Below are 24221 nucleotides of genomic sequence, written 5' to 3'. Positions count from 1 at the left end.
ATGACTTCCAGTAAGATCGAGATTCCCGGAGAGGTGAAGAGCGACCCCGCTGCTCTCATGGCATCCCTCCAGCTGATGCCCTCACCGGTGCCTAACCCGGAGATCAAGTACACCAAGGTCTGTTTCTCTCCACACTCCGCCGCCGACCGACTTGAGTTTACTTTGCGCGCAGCGACTCGGCTCCTTCTTCGAGCTGACGTCTGATCTCAAACCAAAACTTAGAGGAATGTGTCAGAACTAAACTTGGTTTGTGTGTCAGGAGCTGGAGCTTCAGTGTCGGACTGCGTAGCTCGAGCTGGACTGGAGCTGATAAACTTCTCCAGCAGAACTTTTATTATTATTATTATAATTTTTAATCTTAAAGTAAAAACCTGTGCGCTGACAACTGCACGGTTTTGGAAAGTTTTCTTTGCGTCCGCACGTGCTCAGTATAGATCATTAAATTACCAATAGCTCCAGCAAGGTACTATTACAATGAACCAGATCTAATATATAAGTGATATAACCCATTTTATAAATATTATAGATATGTGTATTTCTGAAAAAAACTGAACTGACTGAAAACTATTTATGGTTTACTTTAAAAACGTGATTACTCTACTGTAGAGACCTATTATGATTAAGTTTGATGACTGATTATTCTTGTGGCTACGGTGTTTTATAATTGTTCATACAACATTTTAGTAGACGGATTCAAATAATACGCTGACAAAGAGCATATCATAGTTTGTATGTTTTAGGAACGCACTCAGTGGCAAAGTGAAGACTTAAACCTAGTACAAATTTGCAACGCTGAGTCACTTTTCTAAAGGTTATTATATCATTTTATTTTTTATCCTACGTTGCACACACAGGCCAATATCATCTCAGGTAGTTGCAAGGAAAGCCAATTAATGAGATGTAGTTTTAGAGGGACTTAAAGCCATAAAATAAAAATAACAAAAGATTAATATTTAACTAAGATTTTTCTGCACGATTTGAACCAAGTCTTTCTCCTTCTTCCATTTCCCCCTAAATGTTAGAGGATTCAGTGAGTGAATTTACTGTGATTTGATCTTCTTACTGTAAAATTAGGCATCAGTAGAAAGAACTGACACAAATGCAGCCAAAATACTTTTTTTTTTTTTTTTTTTTTTTAATGGCACCAGTGATGAATGCACAGGTTTTTAGTGTCTAAATAATAGTCAGCAAAAGCAAATCCAATCAGGCTTTGCTCCGTCATTATGTAACACGCAGTTGGTTTAGTGAATACATTGTTTAGAGTCAAAATGCATGTTGTGGAGAATGTGTTTTCAGAGCAGTTTTGGATTGCTCTACAGCCAGAAGTGTGTGGGTGGAAGAAAGGGGATGCAGAAACAGCTGGAGAAAGAAGTATGAGTCAAACAAAGAACTTCATTTGATCCCTGAAACAAACCATATTGAAAATACAAAAAGAAAAAACTTTAATCCTTAGCGATGAGCCTCATCATTTCCTCATTCCGAAAAATACATAGGAGTTAATATACTTTTGCAAAAATGAATCAGTAATTCATCTGTTAAGCGCTGAATGTGGGTCTCCAGCCACTGCAAATGTTGAGCCAGTCACACACATGTAAAAATAGGCCTAATATTTATTTATTTTTTTCCAGTTTGATGAATGCCTACAGTGTCTTCACATGTTTTTAAAACCATGGAGACATGAGTACATTTTGACGTTACTATAGTATAGAGATCACATACATTTCCTTTGGTGTTCTTGCAACATTTTTTTTTTTGTTCAAGGTCTCGTCATCAGTCTTACCAGCCAGAATGTAGCCTGCTGCAGTTTGTTGCTACTGAAACGTTCTTTTCGCTGCAGAACAAGTGTTTTTATGATTGCGAGATTAAAGGGCACATCTCATAGAGGACAGATTAATGATAGTGTGGTGGAAGTTCATTCGCTGCTATAATTGCTCTGTGTTAACACATAGCTCAGTGTTTTAAGTGCAAAGGGCACGCTGCTGCTGCACTGTGAAGAGGACAGTACATGTTGCACAGGCAGTGTCTTGGTGGAAGGTCTCCATTCCTTCGCAGTGCAGAGTGTTAGTTAAAGGGGTGGAAAGAACGGTGTACAGGAGGAAATTTAGGGAGCGACTTGGTGAATTAACCCCCAGGAATTTGGATCATCCAGTCCCTGTTGGTTTGGTGGACATAGGGGGCAGAAGGGCTCTGATTTATGGGCACTCCTGGCGTGGGCTCTCCTCACACCCTGTTCCTGTTCTCCACCCCACTGACTGCACGGGAAACAGCCAACATTGTTCACTGTCCCTTTCTTTTATATTTCGTTTAAAAACATCTTTTCTGCAATGAAGGCAATATGAAGCCTGTTCTAGTTTGACATTTTAGTCATCATGTCACAGCAAGTTTTCTTTGTTTTGTAATACAAAGTTTACTCCAGATGACCCTGGGAACAGAGATATGGCTGGTACGGTATCATGACTTAACAAATGTCCTTCTATTACAGGGAAGCATGTGATAACAAAGGCTTATTGCAATCAAGGTTTGCCCCTTGTCCTTTTCACCGAGTCATGAACTGCCGTCGTCAAAGGCACGTTGTGTGATTGTATCAGTTAAGATATCTTTCGTTTTGCGTGCATCTATATAAAATAGGACTTCTGTTATTAGTTTATTGACATCCCCGTGAGAATAAGTCATTTTCATTCACGTCTCTTCTTGTGGCGAAAACCGCGAGGAGAACTTTTTCGCCCTATCCCCTACCCCCACATTTCTATCGCTAGAAATCTCCAACAGCTGGGTTACGAGACTGAAACAGTTTAAAGGTTGATAGGACCACAAAGGAAGCAATAAATAAGAGAGCGATGAGAGCTATTTATTGTCGATTTTCACTTGTGGCAGAAGTGAAGAAGAGAGACTCTGGTTTATGAATAATTAAGGAGACTGTTTTTGTGCTCTTTTTAGCAGGTGATACCTCTGCCCTCTGTGGGGGTTTTACACTATTCAGTGATAATGGGTTGTTAAACCAGACACTCAATGGGACAAATTTAACAAGAATGTAAAATAATGTTGCTGCTGCTCTGAAGGAACTGTCTACAAAATGTGGTACCATGGTGGTACAATGTGGTAAAAATGTAGGGAAAACACGTTGCACCTTTTTATTAGTCTTTGTTAAACTTTAAAAAAAAAAAAAAAAAAAAAACTAATATGATCCAGAAATGTTAGTGTGATGCTTGGCTGATAAGAATGTATACTTTAAGATGTGTTTTAATTTGGTTTTCATTGGAGCCCTAATAGGGAATTAACCAGTACCAGATTCACAGATCAGATTCAGCAACCTTGTTTACTGTCTGAGTTACAGATCTGTTAATCTAATCAACAGTTATAAATTTTCTTTGTTGCTTTGCTCATGGTGGAATTAGTGCACTTTCACCGTAGGAACCTGTGCTGAATCGGTCTGCTAGAGACCTGTGTATTTGTAAAGCACTCTATGCCGAGACATCCACTCAGTTTGGATGAATAAGAGGCTCCATCAATCTGTCACTGATTGAGATAGTACAGATGGAGTCTTGGGGCTCCCCGATGCTAGGTGCTGTCCACCAGGGTGTAAATTATGACCCTGTCTCACTGTGTGGGTTAGTGGCCCTGCCTCTCCAGAGCCTGACCTGCAGTTCTGCAGTATTTCACTTCAAAACCACCATCTTACTGCGATCAAGATCAAACAGAGCCAAAGTTAGCGGATACTGTGCAACTAAATGATTTATCACAAGGAGCACAGCAAGAGCCCCTCCTTCCCTTATGTGCCTTTGCTTACACAATCTCCTTGTTCGCACACACATGGCCACATACTCTCTGAAACACATCTCTTTGATTGTGACAGGGTAAGTGTGCACTGCCATTAATATGTCCATCAGTGTGAAATGCCCGCTTGTGCAGCGAGTGTAAATTATCATCTTAGCAGACACGTCAACATTGTGTCCCCTGTCTCTTAATCACTGTTTAAGGAAGAGCAGTGACAGCGAGGTTGCCCTGTTAACTTCCCATACCTTCAGTTTGCAGCCCTCTTGACAAGGAACGTGTAAATCCTTACGGTGTCATTATGAAAAACACTTGGCTTCATAAATCTGTTGCCATAGGCTGTTTCTGTGGCGAGTTGAAGACGCGTGAGGAGTGCTTTTCTAGATGTTTATTTGTGAGAAAGCATGACATTTCTTTATAAATGACTTCCTCTTTGACCAGTGATCCCTTTAGTAAAACTATGTTTTAAAAAAAAAAGAGCTTTTAAATACTCCCTTGACCTGAAATTTAAAGAATGGTTAAGTACACAGGAAACCCATCAAAACTAGGATGGTAAAAAAACACCAGTAGTGAGAGGAGAGGTTAGTTTTATTGTTGATTCATGGAAATAAAACAGCATGTAGCCTTGGTATATTGCTCTGTCTTTCATTAGGAAGCTCTAATATGTTTGTGTGTAGTAAATATTTAAGGTGGTGTATTCTGTTGATGTTGAGGTTATGTGTAGGAATTCATGATTCATACTGATTGAAGAACAGGCTTAACTAACCACTGTCTTAAAATGTGCATTTATTTTATATATATATAAAGTTAAACCATAACCAATATTTTTTTTTAAAAATGTAGTTGTTTGCATTGCGTTAGTTTCTCACATAACTTTGAAAACAGCTTTTCCCGGTTGCCCACACATACTGGCGAGACAAAGACGTTCGCCAGTCAGTGACAGCGAGGTCGCCCTCGCCAAACCCATGAGTGCAGGGTGGCATTGTGTGCCGGTGTGTGAACGAAAAACACGAAGGCTCCGTGGTGTCAGACATGTGGAGAGGAATAGGAGGAAAAACACCAGCTGGTCTCCACTTTCACATGCTCTCCAGTCACTTGTAACAGTAGTAATTATAAGACTCCTGAATCCCATCCAGAAAAGGAGAGGAAATAGAGGTCCTGTGATAGGGGAGGATATGAAACTTCCTGTGCAGACGAGTGTTGCAGGTGCCCGTAGGATCCGTCTGGCTGTGGAATCTTGGCGTGTTGTGTATAAACACACACGTAAACCCTCACACACACCCCTAAGTCTCTCTCTACCCCCCTCGCTTTAAAAAGTACAACTGAGAAGCCTTACATATTCCTTCAGCCGTTAGCATCTGAGCTTTCAGAGGAAGCGAAGAGCCAAACAGATGTTTTTTTGGCCACAGAAAGTATTTTGGCCTTTCTTACTTCCCGTTACAGAACATTCGGATAAGATAAATTGTCGCTAATATCACGCAAAACATTAAAAAAATGAACGATATACATGCAAGATGAGCAAATCTTGATTCTATTTTTGTCATGTCTTTTTATTGTCCCCAGGCTCTCTGGATGATGTGACTGACAGCTTTTATAGAAAAGCATGGGAGTTGCTAAATGTTTGCAGCTGCCCTGTGACCCATGCAGAAAGTCTTGACCTATATGCTTACTGCCTCGCTCTCATCCACATCAGGCCTCCTTGTTCTGCGTCAGGCATCGCATATCACAGCTCTGTGTCAATTTTAATGTTTGTTCAAATTAATGCAGCAGTACAAAAAAACTCCACGACTTGATTGTTCAAAACTTTTTCATAACTGTGGTTTAAAAGAAAATGTAGGACACGCACAGTACTGGCTTAACTTTAAGAGTAGAAAATTGTTTACTTTGACTTTGTTCTCATCATCTCTGCAGATACTAAGTTAATCCTAAGTACTGAGTGAAAACGCAGGCTTTCATAAACATGAAACCGTCCTGTGAAGTGATAGTAACGACCCCGCAGGGAATGGGAAAGAAAACACTATTAGTCATTTGAAAATGTGCACCCTTGCACTTGTTTTTTCATCCTTGCGTTCTTTGCCCCTCGTCCAAGTGATCCTAAAAGCAATTTTAAGAAACCTTGAGAGTTGATTTACTACTCCAGCCTGTCATCTTAATCAAGTCTCTCAATGGAATGAGACAAAAGTCTAACACCAGTCCGAGCCCAGCGAGAGGGCCGAGCCAAACGACGGCTGACAGTTGTCCTTTTCTGGCCGTGATTTAGGTGGGGCCTGCTCCACTGTTCTTGTGCTTCATCCGTTCTCCTTTAGCAGCATCTTGTGAGAGGGGTTACGCCATGCATAAAGCTACCCACGGTCTGCATTCTTGCTTGGACTGTTGTGGCTGTCAGGGGGCTCCTCTGATTTAAGGCGCCCCACTTCAGTGGCCCCTATAAATTTAAAAACTAATTCAGTGCTCTACAGGACTTTTTGTTTTTCTAGCTGGCCCTCTGCTCCTTATCGTTACTGACAATTTTATGAAGTGCTCTTAATGAGCAGCAGATTAAAGGTGGCCTCTGATGGAAGGCGCCTGAGAATACTGGGCTGGTAGAGAGAGAGAAGTCACTCTGGCCTGTGGGGGATGGTTTTAGGGTGACCGCTACAAAGGAATGAGCTTATACAGTATTTCTCTATGCATTGCTGCACAGCGATGCTGAACACCTTGAACATCTGCATGCGAGTTAATCATATGCAGAGTCGCATTATGAGCCAGTGAGCCGTGGGAATGATAAGGAGGAGGGAGGCAGTTTTCTTGGTATTTTATACTAGCCTGAAAGTAAACACAGCTAACAGTTTACAGCCAATTAAATAGTACTTAAAGCTCAGCGTTTATGGAGGTAAACATGTTGGAGAGTTTAGGAAGGCTAAGGCCAGCGGGATACTTGAACCTTGATCTCAGGTTTGCTCTCAGTGCATCAGAACCCCTCTAAAGTAGAAGGACGGTAAGAGCATATGTATACACAGAGGGATTTGTGCCAACAGATGTTCTCCTTGCACTCTATCTATCAGACAGACTGACAGCCATTAAAAACAGTGTGTGAGTAGTCTGCCTAATGGATCTAAACATGTCACAGGGAGAGACTTTTGTTCCAGACTTAACATGCAAAAGGTGCATCTACAATTTCAAATCACACCTAGCCTTTTGTCCCACTTTTCTTCAGCGAATGGAGAGTTTGCTCTTGTTTCAGTGACTTGATTCTGAGTCTGGTGATTCTGTAAACATTTATTTTTCTTGTGGTCTCAATAGATGTCGAATATGTCCTGTTTGGAATCCCAGGCGGTTGTTTAACGGAAGACTTGCTTTAACGCATCACAGAAACCAAGCGCAGCACGTGTTTTATGATCTCGTAAACAAGCAGTGATGTTGTGAAACGTGTGTCTCTGTGTTGGGGAGGGGTGGGTAGGTGGGTGGGGGTCTGGTGTCTGATAGGGATTTATCTGTACCCCCGCACCCCTCCACCCCACCCCCTTTGTCTGGATGGTGGAGCACTCCCCAGGGAGCAATGCTGGACAGGCAGGAATCTCTGTCCAGATTTCCAGAGATTCTCCCATATCCCTTACACAAGAGCCTGAAAGCGAGCCGGACATTTCTGCAGCGAACATGGTGTAATGAAATGATTACGTAAAATAACATAAATATTTAAAAATGAAAAAGGCTGTCATTATCTCCCACTCAAGCTCAGTTTGTTTCTAAACTGTGTTTTTTTGCTGAACAAACTAGTTCAGGTTTGAATAAGACATGTAAGGTATCTATTAGTGAAATGCTAAACACTGACATTTTCTTCTTCAGATTTTCATCAACAATGAGTGGCAGGACTCTGTCAGTGGGAAGGTCTTCCCCGTCTACAACCCAGCTACTGGAGAGCAGATCTGCGAAGTTCAAGAAGCAGAGAAGGTAAATACAGCAAAAACAGGGTAGTCTTACTCGACTGCTGGAGGATTTATTTCCCTCCTATATAAAACCTTCCATTACAGTAGGTCACATTGTGCATTGAAGAAATTGTATAATGATGCTTAAAGTACATTTGGATGTAATTAAGATTAAGATAAAAATGTAATTCAAGTATATTTACAGAATCAAGGGTATACAGAATTACCCTTGTTATTATATATAGATTTATATTAGTATGATTTTAGATAAGTATTATTAATGCACAGCTATATATTTTGTCATGAAGCTGGCCAAGTGGACACAAATTTGAACTAATTCATATACTATTGGGTGGTTTCATTTATACGAATACATTATCTATATGTTATCTATAATTTTTTTTACAAAAAAATCAATAGTTATAATAAGATGTACTACATTTCCTTCTAAAATGTGGTGTAAATTAGCATCAATTGCTCCAGTAAATTAAATTTTTATCAGTGGATTGTTTGACAATAACAGTTTCAGTTGTTTTGTTATCTCTGCAACTGAAAGTGTTTATTTTATTTTATTTTATTTTTTTATGCGCGAGTGAACTGTTTGCATCCAAAGAATTGAAGAAAAGCAGAAATGCAGAGTTCATTTTTATCAATGTTCCGCAAAATAATGACCAGCAGACATCGAAGATGTAAAAACAGATTTCATTAGGTAGACGTTTGATTTGATGCAAATGTTTCTTTTTCTTGTAGGCTGATGTCGACAAGGCAGTGCAAGCCGCTCGTCTCGCCTTTTCTTTGGGCTCTGTATGGCGAAGGATGGATGCATCTGAGAGGGGTCGACTGCTGTCCAAATTGGCTGACCTGGTGGAGCGGGACAGCGTCTATCTCGCAGTAAGTGGATGAGTGTTGAGAATCTTCAGTTAACATGGAGAATATTAAATTTTCTTTCCTAGAAGTCGTTCTCTTCTGTCTGACATTTCTATCAGTGCTCTGAAATTATACTGTTACCGTTATTTGTTTGTCTGTTTATTTGCAGATTTTCATTTTCTTCTTATTCAGATTATTTTCTTTTAACACGTTTCATGCCTTCTGCAAAGCACTTTCAGCTGCCTCACTGCTTGAGAATCGTAGATTTTCCTTGCCTCAAAGAGAACATGTAACTGTAGCTGAGGGGCTGTATTTGTAGTTTAGTGTTATCTTAGTGTCACATTTCACTCATGGGTGAGTGTAAAGGATGGAACAGTATGGAATTATGTGAGGATCACAAGGTTATATCACATATTTCTCAACCGTCTCCCTCGTCTCTCTTCAGACTATTGAGTCGCTGAACAGTGGGAAGCCTTTCCTGCCCACCCTGTTTGTGGACCTCCAAGGAACTATAAAGACACTGAGATACTTTGCTGGATATGCAGACAAGATCCATGGCACGTCCATTCCAATGGGTAAGAACCCTTTTTTGTGTACTTTACAGCAGAATTTCAAGGAAACAGACTGAGGCATATGGTGTCGAGGAAGAGTGGTGGTGAGAGATTACAGGGGAAAAAAAGGATAAGTAAGATGATATAAGTGTGAAACAAAGAGGCATGTTTGTCTCTGGAGATACTCTGAATGTTGTTAAGTTATTTAGTTAAAATCCCAGGCAATGTGTTTGGTCAGAGTTGGAAACTGAAGAACTTGTGTTGCCTTTAACTATTTAAATATACAATAAAATACTTTATTAGATTCTTAGTTGTTTTAAGTTATGCAGTAATTAAACATATCACGATTTAACCAATGGTTTTGTTTCCTTTAAGTAATTTGTTAGAACAAACAGCAAAAACAGTTTTTCTGGCCTCTTGGGGGCAGCAAAAACAAACAGCACTTAAATCTCTTAATTTGATAATGCAAACCATTTAACGGTTGGCTTTCAACACATCCAAAGTGCTAAATGCTCCTGTATGTCTATTGTGTCCGGCTTAAATTTGGTGACAGTTAGCTAGCCAAACAGGACTACAAATGAATCACATAATCATACAAACATGTGGGGAAAAAACAAAACAATAAGCTGAAAGATGCTAAAATGCTCAGCTGATCCATGGGTTATATCACAGGTTATATCCTCTGTGGCTGCATCATTATGAGCCGTATGTCATCTGTTAATATAAAATAAGCAACTGTAAAATGTATATAATCATATCTGCAAGTTAGACCAGCAAGACTTACATAATATCAAATATAAAACGAGAGGGACTCGAGGGTTTTTTATTGTGAAATGCTGTTGCCAGTTAGTTAGTTTGTAGTTAGATTTTACAATCAGAAACAAAAGGTAACAAACTGGCGATCAGTCCAAACACTTATTGTGAATTTATCGAAGCAGGCAGCCGCCATGGTCGCCCCTCTTAACGCAATAGAATTTGGGGGTGGGAGAAAGGAAAACGGGGTGTTTGTTTCAACAGGAAGAAAAAGAATAAGAGAGAGGACATGGCAAACCTCCTGATACAACTGTATTGTGCCTCTCAAAGCGTCTCTTGTACGCTGCTGCCAAACCGGCCACGGCGAGCATTTCCCAGGGCTTTGGTTTAAGCTTTATTCCTCTTGTAGACTTTCAGAGGAAATAAACAGAGCTATTCCTGTAGCTGGTATGATGTAAGTACTGGTGTTTGTTCACCTGTCAGGATGGACTGCAATACATCTACCATCAGCAACCCTGTGAGCACCTCTCTGTCTTGCATGTTATGCTAAGATTGTGGTGTGTAGACAATGTGAAATGAATGGGGAGTGTCATTATGTGGAGCACCTTTGGCTACACAGTTCGGTATTGTTTACATTGCCCGTTCCAAATTGAAATCTAAGTCATTTACAGGCGTCATATTTTCAAACAAGCCTTGCAGACACTCGAGTCTGTCTTGAAAATCTCATGTCTAATAGGTTTATAGATTCATTCTGCAAACAATAACAGTTTTGAAAGATCCAACATCCACACTGGAATGAAGGAAAACAGTTGACATATGGGAACCTTTACTGCAGTTTTGTGTCCATTGTCAAACTTTTACTGTTTCCCACTGAAAATGATTATTTGGCTTGTCATCTACCACTGATTGTTCCCATCCAAATGCAACATTAGGCAATCACCAGCTGACCACTGTTGTAACAAATTCATACACACATTTCTCAATATGAATTGTTTTTGTGGAGAATGAACAAGCATGGCACACCCTCAGTAAGTACCTCCTTTTACTCAAGTAATGCAAGAGGAATGAGCAAGCCTTTCCAGCATAACACCCATCTCTATGACCTAAAACAGCTACACGCATGCCTGTGCTGTTGGAGGCTCGAAACGAAATGTAATCTCCCACCAGGGTAAAGTAAGCAGGAATGTTGCGTGTGGATTCATTTACAAATTAACATGTTGAGTCAACAACACCAGGGGTGGCAGGTGGTGACATTTTTCATGTGTTTTAGGCATTTATCAAGCTTTTTAACAAATGCTAAAGTTAGACATGAATAACCCAGTTTTCTCTTTGTGGGCGTGCTTGTCCGCATGTGTGTTCCTCCACAGATGGAGAGTATCTGACGTTTACCAGATATGAGCCCATTGGAGTTTGTGGACAAATTATCCCTGTGAGTACAACCCTTCCTAAGTGACATGAACAATGGATATGGACATGAAAGTGTAAATAAAAAACTGATAAGAGTAAATTGGCTGAGTTTAAAAGAGATATCTGTCTGTTTATTGAATTACATTCTGAAAATTTCCAGTAATTCCCTGACAGTCACTGTTTATTTGTATAAATCCTGCTGGTAAGCCCCAAAAATGGTGGTGCCAGGGAGTTTGAGTAATAGAGAACGAGAAGTGAGAAGCAGAAGAGTGAGCTGGGGGAACATAGTGTGTTTGAGGAAAGAAGAATGATGTGAAAGGAGGAAAAGATCAAGGAGAAAGAGACACTGCTGATTGTGCAAGAGTGCAGAAAGCGTGTGGTTCTGTGTTGAGCCCCATGGGCTCCTGTGTAAAGCAGAAATAACACAGGGCTGTGTGTTGTACAGTGATATGGGTCTATTGCACATGTGTTGCAATTTCCCGACTTTCTCAGAATACTGTGGGAAGAGAAAATACTGTACAAGTGCCGAGAACATTTTCTCACTTGACTATGTTTAGACAGAGAGAAAATGAGAGTGAGTGACTTAAGAGCGATGAGTTATTGAACTTGACTTGTGACCACCCAGTGTGTCAGATGCATGATGTCTTTTTCCTGCTCGTGTGTGTGTGTGTGTGTGTTGTGCACAGTGGAACTTCCCTCTAATGATGACAGCATGGAAGCTGGGCCCAGCACTCGCATGTGGAAACACTGTCGTTCTCAAACCTGCTGAGCAGACGCCGCTCACCTGCCTCCACGTAGCAGCTCTCATCAAGGAGGTAAATGACAGAGTCGCTCTGCCAACTGCAAACATTGTATTTGGACAGTCGAGCATTAGCGCTCTGAATCAGAATCATATTATAAGTTTCATTTTGCCAAGAACACAGTGTTCGCTTTGAATCTGGCCAACACTTTATTTGCACAGTCCAATGTTAATGTAACCACAAGGCGACAAAAAAACTGATGTTTAAAAAAGTGTCACTTGTCTATCTGTTGCATCTGTTCACAGTCTGCAATCCTTAACTCCAGCCAAGTCAGAGCTAAAGTTAAAGGGCTCTTTTATTTTGTTAGTTTATTCTTCTTCGTTAATACAATATAATAGAAGTTTGTTTGTGGAAATAAAGTACAAAACAATTCCACTTAAAAAAATGAACATCCACCCGAAGAGATGTAAAGTTCACACAAATCTTTGACATGACACCAAAGTTAACGGACTGTAATGAAATGACCATTGTCACTGAACAAATCTGGCAGCTTTTAGCAGCGGCGCTTGCCACAATATTGACGTAACCACCAATCAGTCATACACAGTATATGTTTCTTATTAAAAGCTTTTTAAAATACTGGAAGCTACAGAAGCAATAACACTGTCATTACTGTTTCAAATAGTTGGCCGCTGACCTATTATGTTGCATTCAAGTCATCTTTTAAAAACTTTCACATCAGCTTCCATTATATAATTCAATGTTCGAGATATCAGGAATTTCTGACTGAGACGTTTTCTCTCTCTTGGTGCAAAGAACTTCCACAGCAGCGACTCAGCTAATTTTTTAAGAGCAATACGCGCTGGCATTGAACTGCTAAAAAAATACCAATGTAACGTGATAAATAAATAAGCACTATTTATCTATATTTATTTATATATTTCCATTGTGCATGAATGCAACATTAACACTCAAACAGTGCTTGTATTGATGTTATTTAGTACCAAACTAAAAATTACAGTCTAACCAGAACACACTAATATACCAATGCATATACTAAACAGAAGACAGGTGGCAAAAGGCAGTGACTATGTTGATGGGTATTTCATGATGTACACAATGATGTGAACTTGAACGTTGACATGATCGCCTAACCTTAAAAAAGGCGAATCAGCGATGTCGTTTTTACCTTTAAGTTTGTCTGAATGTGATATAAATGCTGACACACATAGTTCACACACATCACATAGTTTCAAGCATGCGTTCCAGATAAGACAGTCAAGTCAACATAAAACATGATTAAATAAAGCTAACGCAAATATAGTCTGCATTTCAATCCAAACTGGTATCTGCACATCAGTGCATTGACGTGTGGTTATCGAGTGCAGCTGTGGACATTAAGTATGAGAAACCAAATAATGTTGTGTCCACATCCTCTACATTTTTTCCCCATGTCCTCCCTGGCCTCTCTTCTTTTTGGAGACTATCTGTCTGTTGCTGTCTTCTTTTTGATGTTCCCTCCACTCTCTGCTTGTATGGAGGTTGGGTTGGGTCCGGATTCCCCCACACTGCCTGTGGTTTTGCTTGGCTCTGCTGTCATCTCCGCTAAAGCTTGTTTCCTCTCATATTGTTTTGACAGGCCGGGTTTCCACCGGGAGTCATCAATATTTTGCCAGGATTCGGGCCAACAGCGGGAGCTGCAATTGCTTCGCACATGGGCATAGACAAAGTGGCTTTCACGGGATCAACCAAGGTACTTTTCTCTCCAGCAAAGTGTCTCAGATCAACAGCTGCCTACTGCTCGCCTTTGTCACTGAACACAAGTGACACAGTGACCAACATGTGCAGAGCATAAGAGGAGGCTGCGTAATTAAGGGATGTTGTGTGCCTGTATTGAAGTCTAAATGACAAACAAATGGGGTCTTACATAAGCTGCGTGCCCTGTCATTACTCCCCATGACAAGGCTCTGATTTTATCTCGCACACACACGCACACATATTTGTGCTGTCAAGAGTATACAAACATGTCTCTCTGAAAACCCTGCCCCTCCTCTGCTTTCCCTCAGCTGTCTCTTCTGCATTAATGCACCTCCACAGCGCTTTTCATTTAACTCACTATCAGGGCACACACAGGATAAAGCCCCGTGGCCTTGCAAAAACAGGGAAGCAGTAAATGGGAAGTTAAAGGACATACCAAGTTACGTGATGAGTGTTGTGGTCTGTGGCCGGAGCCACAGTGATAGCAGATCTCTTCTTTTCACATCATTTGTAAATGTCTGTCTGTTCTCCTAGACCAACCCTTCTGTTAAAATCATTTCGTAGTCCTAATGTAGAGTTTATGTTTTTATGGGACCAGCCTATATTTCATGTGTATCTTTGAGATTGAAACAGGTTATGTAATGTCTGTTTTGACTCACTGTGATGTGAGCAACATTTGATAAGCATGTATAGACAGCAAAGATTACTATCAAGTACCAAGTAGACTCAGCGATGAACTCTAAATTTAGCAGCAAAATGTGGATGAATCATCTTTTAAGCCATGGTACTAGTTTCAAGAACAGGGATGTTGGTTGATCTGTTGTGTTCCTACTTAAATTTCTCAAAAAACTCTTCAACTGACTGTGGTTATCCAATGAGTTTTATTCTAGTGCCATTGTGAGACGGATATCGGATGGGTAACCATTCATTTGCCACACAGTGGTTAATGTCTGCAGAAGTATCTGGTCAAGATCTTATGACATAAGCTAATGACATCGCGCTTTAAACGAATGTTAGCATCAAGTTGAGATGATGGTAAAAATTATACATGCTAAGTATATTAGCATTGCAATTTGGAGCATGTTAACATGCTGCTATAATCTATTAAGCTTTAAAGTACAGCCTTACAGAGGCACTGACATGACTGAAGACCACAGATTGTTCATGAAAACAGACGTAGCCAGTAGCAGGTTATAGAGAGGAAATAGAGAGACAAAATCTTGCCCTTTCCTGTGGACACTGTGAGACAATATTTCCAGAGAAACATGTGTGGTTATCAGTGACGACAATTTTTTTATTCTATTTGAATTGTGCCAGGAATTACGAGTCATGAAAGCCAGATCATTATGTAATATTTAGTCTAATTTAATCTATCTAAGTTTAATCTATCTATCTATCTATCTATCTATCTATCTATCTATCTATCTATCTATCTATGCACCTTCTTAGTTTCATCATCTCATTTTGATTGAACATTTCCTTTGTGAATGACCTAGTACTTTTTTTTATTTATTTTGTTTTACTAGATTTTCTTTTGTTTCATGTGATCTGGAGTCAATTACTGGGAGAATGAGCCAGTGCTGTGAGAGACTGTTGATGCCCAGACAGTGAGTCACCTCATTGTAGTAGTAATAGTGGGGGATAGCAGGAAATACAGCATCTCCTCTCATGCTGGAAGTTGGTGGCGTAGTTACAGGTGGATTTTAGGACCACAACTCATCCTCTTACTGACTAACATGTGGCTGTGAGTCCACACGGAGGAGTCGAGCAGCCCAGCGTGTTTCCTTTACCCCTGAATAAACACACGCTAGCCTCTCCTTAGTCAGCCACTCAGCGTTTCTGATCAAAGACAGACAAAACACATTGGAAACAACAAAGCTGAGCCAAGTTTTGCTTTGTTTTTACATGAGCCACAGCACAGCAGACTCTGTTCTATTCGTTTCGTTTTCATTGTTGGTAACTACAGTGAATCAGACACGGGAAAAGATCGTAGCAGGAGATTTTCGGGGTGGACACTAAGAGGGTATTTTCCGCTTTATCTTGTCATTCTCTTGGAAAATTAAACAGGCTGTATGAGTAACAGGAAGATGAATACTTGTTTAGGGTGTAGGATTGTGAGGAAGGTCTGCGGACTTTCTCAGGCTTGTTATCTGTCGGGTTAATGCAATGTTTTAGGACGCTGAAAAAAATGTAATCAGATAATTCCTTCGACAGTCAAGTCCTAAAATTCCCTGCCAGCGGGTGAAATGGGAGATTTGTTTACTGTGCTTAATTTGAACCTGCTATACTTCAACAGCTCAATAAACATATGATACCTAACACTCCCTAGGTGTTGCCCATCATCATTGGGGTCTTACTCCTTCATTCTTAAAGAAAGTTTCTGGAACAGGAACAGAATCTGATACCACTCTCACATGTGTTAAAGTTATAAACCATTTAGCTTAGCATAAAGACGAAATGGAGGGAAACAGCTTGGCAACAACAAAACCTTTCTCTGAGCAATGTATTGTTTAATCATTTTAAATACCCTTGTATATGTTTGTTTTATATTGTGCTAAGCTAACCATCTTTTATATTTTTTCTTAATGCCTCTGAAGCACCTTGAGTTACCTAACCCAAAGGAATAAGTTTGCCTGGAGTGCCCCCAAAGCTCACAAATAAACACAAAACCCGATCATAAAACCCCACTTATGATTTTGGCTGGTGGCTGTTTTTGAATTGATGCTTTTGTACCCATTAAGCTAACAAGAGGTGCCAGTTGTTGGACTTTGTTCCCTTTAGTTGTTGTGCTAAGCTAAGCTAACATGGCTCAAATTGCATCTCTGGTGTGTGGCGTGATGTCAAAAAATGTGTAATCCTTTGCAAAATGAGTATATTTTCCAAAACAATGCAAGTGTTTTTTGCAGGTTTTAGCCTGTCCACAAGGATTCAATCAGTCTGTTTGTTTATTGTTACAAAGGTTTAGTCTCAGTGTAGTCTGCTGCTAAACAGAAATTATTGCAGACATGATATTCACTTTTATATGGCATGATATAAACAAGGTTCAAGTGGAAAAATACCAACAATAAATATGCAAAATTACATTTGTGGTTCAGAGAGCAACAGGGTTCCTAAACTACAAATGTGATGCTTTTGAGCAATAGCTATTTTGCCAAAATATTTTATCAAGGAATGTTGTTGCTAAATGCATTATTTATCGCTCTTCATTTTGGTTATGTGATATCATCACTCTTGGTAAGGAGTAAAGTGAAAATAGGGATAATAGGAAGATAAGGAAAAACCACAGCAAAGCCCTCGTCATCGTCCCATAGTGTGTTAGATCACAGAACACCACCCACACACCTCGTGGTTGCCTCTTCCTTCCCTTCATTACATATCGGATGCTGTTCCCGGCTGAAAGATCATTTTGTTTTCCTTTCCTGTTGCCATCTCCAAAAACCTGCAATAGATATTCATTCTGTGTTTGCAGAACTCATGTTTCAGCTGGCCTACCGGTGCTTTCCTTGTTTGGAGCTAACCAACCTCTTTAAGATATTTAATGGCTCCAGCTGATTTACTGATCTGGCTGCAGGCCTGTATCACTATGAGTAAACCTCAGATGTTTTTCCCCTGCTAGGTCGGCAAGCTGATCCAAGAGGCAGCTGGGAAGAGTAACCTGAAGAGAGTGACTCTGGAACTGGGAGGAAAAAATCCCAACATCATATTTGCAGATGCTGATTGTAAGTTTTCAAACTGTGTTTTATTCATGACTAGAATAACTTTATTTAGATATTTATTCCTAGGGTGTTTAATCTGTGGACGAAAACTCACAGGCTGAATGTGTTCAAAGTGCTATGAAAACTCCTGGATGGATGGGTTTCATATAAATTCTAAGTGGCTCACCAAACTGGGGGGTGCTGAGGCTTTCAAATGCTTTCAGCAGCCGTGAGAGGGGCTCACTAAGGCCTGTAAATCAGGAGAATGGACTCTGACTCAGTCGGGTGCTTCAACCGAGACCCATAAATCACAGCAGTCTGTTAACCCTTTGTGCACAACAGCAGGACCCTGTCTCTCAGGTGTCAGGTATCAGATTTGCTCAGGATAGCTCCAGTAAATATTGGGGTAAATTTTGTAATAGTGCACTATGTAACTTTTTCTAACCAGGTGAAGTTTTTATATGGCCTCTGATAACAGTAGCTCACTGTGACAGTGAGTTCTGAATTATTTCTCTTTAAAAAAAAACAATTGCAACTGTGCTCACTTAATAATTAACTTCATGGTTGCAGAATGATTTCCATACAGCAGTTTGTTTTAATAAACGCCAAGTGTTATTTAGTTAAACTAAATGAAGTCTCTTATTTCCCCAGTGGATCTTGCTGTGGAACAGGCCCACCAGGGAGTGTTTTTCAATGCAGGCCAGTGCTGCACGGCAGGCTCTCGCATCTTTGTGGAGGAGCCCATATATGATGAGTTTGTTCGGAGGAGTGTGGAGAGAGCCAAGAGGAGGATAGTTGGCAGCCCCTTCGACCCCACGACTGAGCAGGGTCCACAGGTAACAGGAACGCGGATAATTTCCCGAAGAAGAATTCTGTTCACTTTTCTGTCACATGCTCTCTCTCTGTTTCACTTAAATAATGTTTGTTTGTCTTCTTCTCTATTTCACTTTCCTCCACATCCACAGATCAGCCGGGAGCAGCAGAATCGTGTGTTGGAGTTCATCCAGAGCGGCATCAGCGAAGGAGCCAAGCTAGAGTGTGGAGGCAAAGCTCTGGGCTTGAAGGGGTTCTTCATTGAGCCTACGGTTTTCTCTAATGTGAAGGATGACATGCGCATCGCCAGAGAGGAGGTACAAAGTTAGATGAAAACTTTTGATAGCTCCAGCACAACTGATCCGCGTGTGAAATGCAGGGGTGGAAGAATTACTCTAATTCTTTACTTTGTAAAAGTACTAATATTGAAATGTTATTATTGAGGCATGAACTTGAGCTAATTTAATCATTTTATCCGTAGAAAAGCATTATAATTCAGTGTCTGATCTTAAATAAGTAAACCTGCCAATAATTGTGCAATCATACAGAAAAATACAGTGAGGTACGTACTTGTAAATTAATTCAGTTGTTTTTCCACTAATCAATCAGTATATTCTCAACTCTCCACAGATTTTTGGACCAGTGCAACAGATCATGAAGTTCAAAACTATTGATGAAGTGATAGAAAGAGCCAACAACACAGATTATGGTTTGGTTGCTGCTGTGTTCACCAGTGACATCAACAAAGCCTTGACCATATCCACAGCCATGCAGGCTGGCACTGTCTGGTAAGTTCCGTCTTAGGCTGCAATCAGTAATAGTTTTCATCTGGAAAGTATCAGCCATTTCGGTCTCAAGAAACTGTAAACTGACAATGTGCCACTTTACAATCCACAAAAACATGCTTTCCTTCCTCGTTTCACCACTGATCAAACAGGCAAGATGTGGAAATATCAGAAAGTATTGTGGTGGTACGAGACAATAACTCCAACCATAAATTGTGAATGTAAATGGACACCCTAATTTTATAATTTGTATAAAGGAAATGGTCATAAAATGTTACTTGTTGAGTCCTTGTTTTGTTTCTGGTGTAATTACCTACAGATGGTTATGACCAGCGTAGGAGTATAGCTAACATACAGCATCTGCCAGAAAATTTTCACCGCTTGTTGAAATTGACCGCAACTCTTTGCTTACCGAAGAAACATTTTTCTACCTTGTCCTTCATCCTTGATGCAGCCCCTCATCTCTTTACTCTCGTCTACAGACAGTTACATTTACTTTTTCTAATGGCTATTCTAAGGGAATTCTTTTTCCTCCATCTCAGCAACTCACGAATTACCCCCACTTTTTAACTTTAAGACTTTTTTTTCCCGTCCTCTACCAAAATGTTTTATTTCCTCTTGCATGCTTTCATAAGTTCTTTCCATGCAGCTGTAATTTGTAGATTTGCTAATATACTACCTGACAACAACAGCTGGATTTGCTAAACAGTAATAGAATTATAAGATCAAGTTCACAGGGTTTCAAAAATAGCAGTGAGAATGAAAGCAGCGACATAGTTATGGTAAATTATATAGCAAACCGCAGGAGTCAAATGCACGAGAGTGATCAATGTTTTGTGTATTTTCCAGGATAAACTGCTTCAACGCTCTGAGCACACAGTGTCCATTTGGGGGATATAAAATGTCTGGCAATGGACGTGAATTGTGAGTATTGCTTGGTTGTCTGCCCTCTCAATATACACAAATTAGCCACAGCGTTACTAGTACTGACTCTGTGTTTTGAAAACCTACTTTCACAAATTGCTTAACATGACATAAATCTTTATCTAAGAGGATATTGCAATATTTCTGATCCCAGTGTCTCCAGCAGTGTATACACAATATTTCAATGTGAAAGTCAGCATGAGAGTTTAAACAAAATGAGCAGCATTGTGACTATTTCCTGTTTCAGGGGAGAAAGTGGCTTGAAGGAGTACTCAGAAGTGAAGACCATCACAATGAAGATGGTCGCCAAGAACTCTTAAGGCAGCCACCCTTTGTTTGGGAAGAGGTGGTGTGTCCCTCATCTCTGACCTGCCTCTTGACCGTCCGTCCACGATGGAAAACCACACTGACCATTAAAACCAGTTATCTCCATGGTAACTAAAGGCTGTACCCACACGCTGCCTCCAGTCCCTCCATCAGAACGGCCTTGCTCTCCACGGCCAGTCCAGCTATCTCCACCCGCCTTGAATTTGTGGGCTGTCTGTAATCTTAACCAACAACCACTGAACTACCCCCATACTGTATACCTCCTCCACTAACTACACTAAAGCACTCACAGAGACGATGGGGGAGGCTGCTCTGACTGCAAAACCCAATAACAACGCCCTTCCAAGCCGCTACACCCTGATCTTAAACCCCCCAGATGCTGGATGCTCAGAGACTCAGTCGCCGCACTTGCAATCAACCCTTTACTAGCAACTTGTCATGTGTTGGGATGCAGTTCTTCTTTGTACTGTGCGGTATGATTGTCAAAACCTCATGTGTCATTGTCTTGGTAGAATTTATGCGAGCATGTCAGCTCATTCAAGACCACTGATGTTGTCAGCCTCAGACGTGAATGGATGAAATGTTAATTCAGAATTAAACATGATTTGTAATTGTCTTTGTTTATATTTTAGCTCATACAACTTAACACTGTATGTCAACCTTCGATTGATGTAAACGTGGAAGATTTTAACCTCTTAAAAGCATTTTACTCTCACCTGCTAAAAGAGGAGTAGATGTATTTTAAACTTTATGTAACTGATTTTCATTGATGTCATCTATGTTTATGTTTATACAATCATATGTTATAAAATTATAAAATGACCATAGTGTTTTTTCAGTAAAAACCTTTTTTTCCTGGAAGACTTGTGTGTTCTATACATTATTAGAGCATCGTATGTACTGTGTGGCTGTCTTTGCTGCTCAAGAGGTCGAGCTCTTTAATTTAGACTGTGATCACATTTCACTTCATCATATGGGAGACAACTGTACTGCAGATCTGGGTCCAACAACTACACCACTAAATAATTTATACTTAAAATTAACCTGAAATAAACTTGCTAAAGGAGATGATATTTGTTACTTATACTGTATATAATGAAAACATTGTAACTTTTTTTTTTTTTACCAAAATTTATGGTGAAATATTAGTCTTGTTCCTGTTTTTATGTGTATCTTGAATGTGTCCAAAAGAGATCTTAAATAACTGGAGTTGTGCTGAAACTCATATTTAAAAAGAAAAGCGCTGACACATCCCCAGTCATAAGCACGTATCCGTCATCTCTTTTCCCTTTTTGTCAGCTCCACCCACTGGGCAGGTAGACTCATGACTAGCTCAAAGCGATTGGCCTTTATCACATGACAGTTTCTAACATAAATTAGCTTGTCCTGCTGTGCTCAAAATGTGTCGGGCACATTGGCTCCTATAAAATGACAGCTGAAGACAGGAAATGAAAGACAAAATTAAAAATAAACACATATACAGGGGCGGCACAGTGGCGAGGTGGTTAGCACTGATGCCTCACAGCAAGAAGGTCACCGGTTCGAATCCATGGGCCGAATGGGCCTTTCTGTGTGGAGTTTGCATGTTCTCCCTGTGTCTCCTGTGTCTCCGGGTACTCTGGCTTCCTCTCACCATCCAAAGACATGCTAATTAGGTTAAATGGTGATTTTAAATTGGCCGTAGGTGTGCATGTGAGTGTGAATGGTTGTCTGTCTCCCCGCCTCTCGCCCGATCACAGCTGGGATAGGCTCCAGCCCCCCCATGACCTTTCACGGGACAAGCGGTTACAGAAGATGAAGATGACATATGCTACAGGAAACTACACACGCTGTTTTCTTGTGGATTGTCATTTACATCAGATAGTCTGATCGACATGAGTGAAAGTTATGACACATAGGGGAGAAGGGTGTGGCATGACTTCTCCATGGGCTGAAGTTGCTTAATATTAATCACTGACATTTACATGCATGACCTAAAGACAAGTTTACGAAGTCAAATTTAAACTTCTTTAAAAGAAATTAAGGGAAGTCAGTAAAAAAAGAAAATATGTGATACTCAGATATCATGTTTATGGCGTTTTTCACTGCAGATATTTTGTCCTTGTCAGAAAAGCACAGGTGTTAATAACATTAATGATGGCGTCCTTGCAATTTGTAAACTGTGAGAGACTGTCAGCATGCACAATAAGAGGACTAAAAATGCTAACTAGACTTCAGCCATTTCTAAATTCATTAATTTGACACGTTAAAATACCTTCAGTGAAAATGCCTTCTTAAGAATTTGCTCTTTCATTTGTCTTACATGTTGATTTTGAGAAATGTAACCATGATTTATGAGGTTGAAACTAATCTACAAAGGCAACATACACATAGTTTAAAAAGAAAATGGTACTTTACGTCAGGACAGCACTCCATCAGAACAGGCTTAAGCAACTGTTTGGGGCCCCTTGAAATAAATGAGTAAGGGGTTCCCCAGATGGCTACCTTTTGTCATATTCTGCAACAACAACTGTAAATGTCTTTGTACTGAGGGAATACTACACATACGTCTTTGCGTATGAACCAAGGATCGCCACTGCAAGTGATTTAGTTGTGAACAAAATACACATAGTTTGAGAAGCAAACCCTGAACAACAAGCTATGTTTGGGTGAACAAGTGACTGCAAGTGTGCTTTGAGTATTAGTAGGTAGAAAGATGCTATATAAATACAAGACAAGTTACCATATACATGAATCCATCACCACCTTGGTTATATTAAAAGATAGAGGTAAGGACAAGCATCCGTCGAGAAGAGCTAAAACAACAGAAACATGAATCTGGTTGAGGTTCTTGTCAGAGATGAACAAATGTGAAGACACTGCACTGGGGTCTTCTTTGTATCAGCTTTTAAACTGTCAGGGTACATTTTCACACAATTGCCTCCCCAGTTGGTATCTCCAAAGAGAAGATGAAAAAGTGATCTTCTTATTGCAGTACTCTGTTAACGCAACAGGGAATGTCAGTGCAGACTACGGACGCACACTCTCATATTTAAAGCGCACGCAGAAACCTTTACGTCCTCTGACTCGCTTTAGCTCTTTTTACAGTCCAACAAAAATGCTTTGTGTACCCGAAAACCAAAATAAATGAGGTTGGAAATGTTGTGTTTTTGGTTAATTCAGATATATTCCGATTCTTCCTTTTAGTAGTAGTTTTACCTCTACAGCTTTCTTTATTCACTGTAAATAATGATTTCTTTCCACTTTCTCACAGATTGATCAGCATTAAAATTGTGAACTAATGTGAGGACAAAGTACAAATTTTTCCTTTCTGGATTAATGTTTGAGCACCAAGTGAAGAGGCACTGTGTGAAAAAGCAATTTGAAAAATACTCGAGTTGATCTCTTAGTGAGAACCCTCTACAACACCTTATTTTCTCAGTGTGTGTGAGCATAACCCCACAGTTAAGGACACCAGCTTGGAAACAGACCACACACTGATAGGGACATTCACCCTTTGTCCAGATGGACCCTTATCCTTCAAAGGCCTTGTTTATAGCTTCAGTTAATTTTCCAGCAAGATAGCTCAGCTTTTCTTATTATCTGTCCTTTCAGGAAAATTTCTCTCATGGGTCATCTAACAATACGGGGACATCTCTCTGCATCCAGCTGATCAATGTTGTCTGGTCCTCTTCATTTGTCTCCAAAATGACCTTTCTTCCAAGACATCACATGGTGTATGTGTGTGGGTGGGTGTGTGGGTGGATGGGTGAGGATCGGTTCTTGAGGGAACATCATCGACGTGAGGACATTTTAGCTGGTCCTCACCTCTGTTTAAGACTTAACACTTGATTTTAGGGTTTAGGTTAACATTACAATGAGTTCAGGGTGGAGGTTAGGCACTCAGTTGAGGTGGTTAGGGTGAGGGGGTAGGAATGTAATATGT

At 40.2% G+C, this 24221-nt stretch overlaps 1 protein-coding gene across 2 annotated transcripts; it reads left to right on the top strand.

Annotated features, from left to right (window-relative positions):
- On the top strand, window positions 1-21191 carry aldh1a2 (aldehyde dehydrogenase 1 family, member A2; the record flags this gene model as incomplete). 2 transcript variants are annotated; one of them, XM_084541141.1, is made up of 13 exons in its annotated part: window positions 1-117; window positions 7597-7701; window positions 8427-8567; window positions 8989-9118; window positions 11215-11276; window positions 11941-12069; window positions 13634-13747; window positions 17369-17471; window positions 18099-18283; window positions 18413-18577; window positions 18891-19048; window positions 19895-19969; window positions 20217-21191. In XM_084541141.1, 13 exons carry the CDS (start codon window positions 1-3, stop codon window positions 20287-20289), a joined length of 1557 nt encoding a protein of 518 aa, XP_084397267.1. In that variant the 3' UTR covers window positions 20290-21191. The 2 variants fall into 2 exon arrangements, with proteins under 2 accessions (XP_084397267.1, XP_084397266.1); XM_084541140.1 differs by having other exon boundaries at window positions 18099-18577.
- Window positions 21192-24221: the final 3030 nt, after the last annotated feature.

Source organism: Chelon labrosus (genome assembly GCF_963514085.1).
Source record: "Chelon labrosus genome assembly, chromosome: 3".
NCBI classification, from domain to species: domain Eukaryota; kingdom Metazoa; phylum Chordata; class Actinopteri; order Mugiliformes; family Mugilidae; genus Chelon; species Chelon labrosus.
This window is presented reverse-complemented; position numbering and strand designations above follow the sequence as displayed.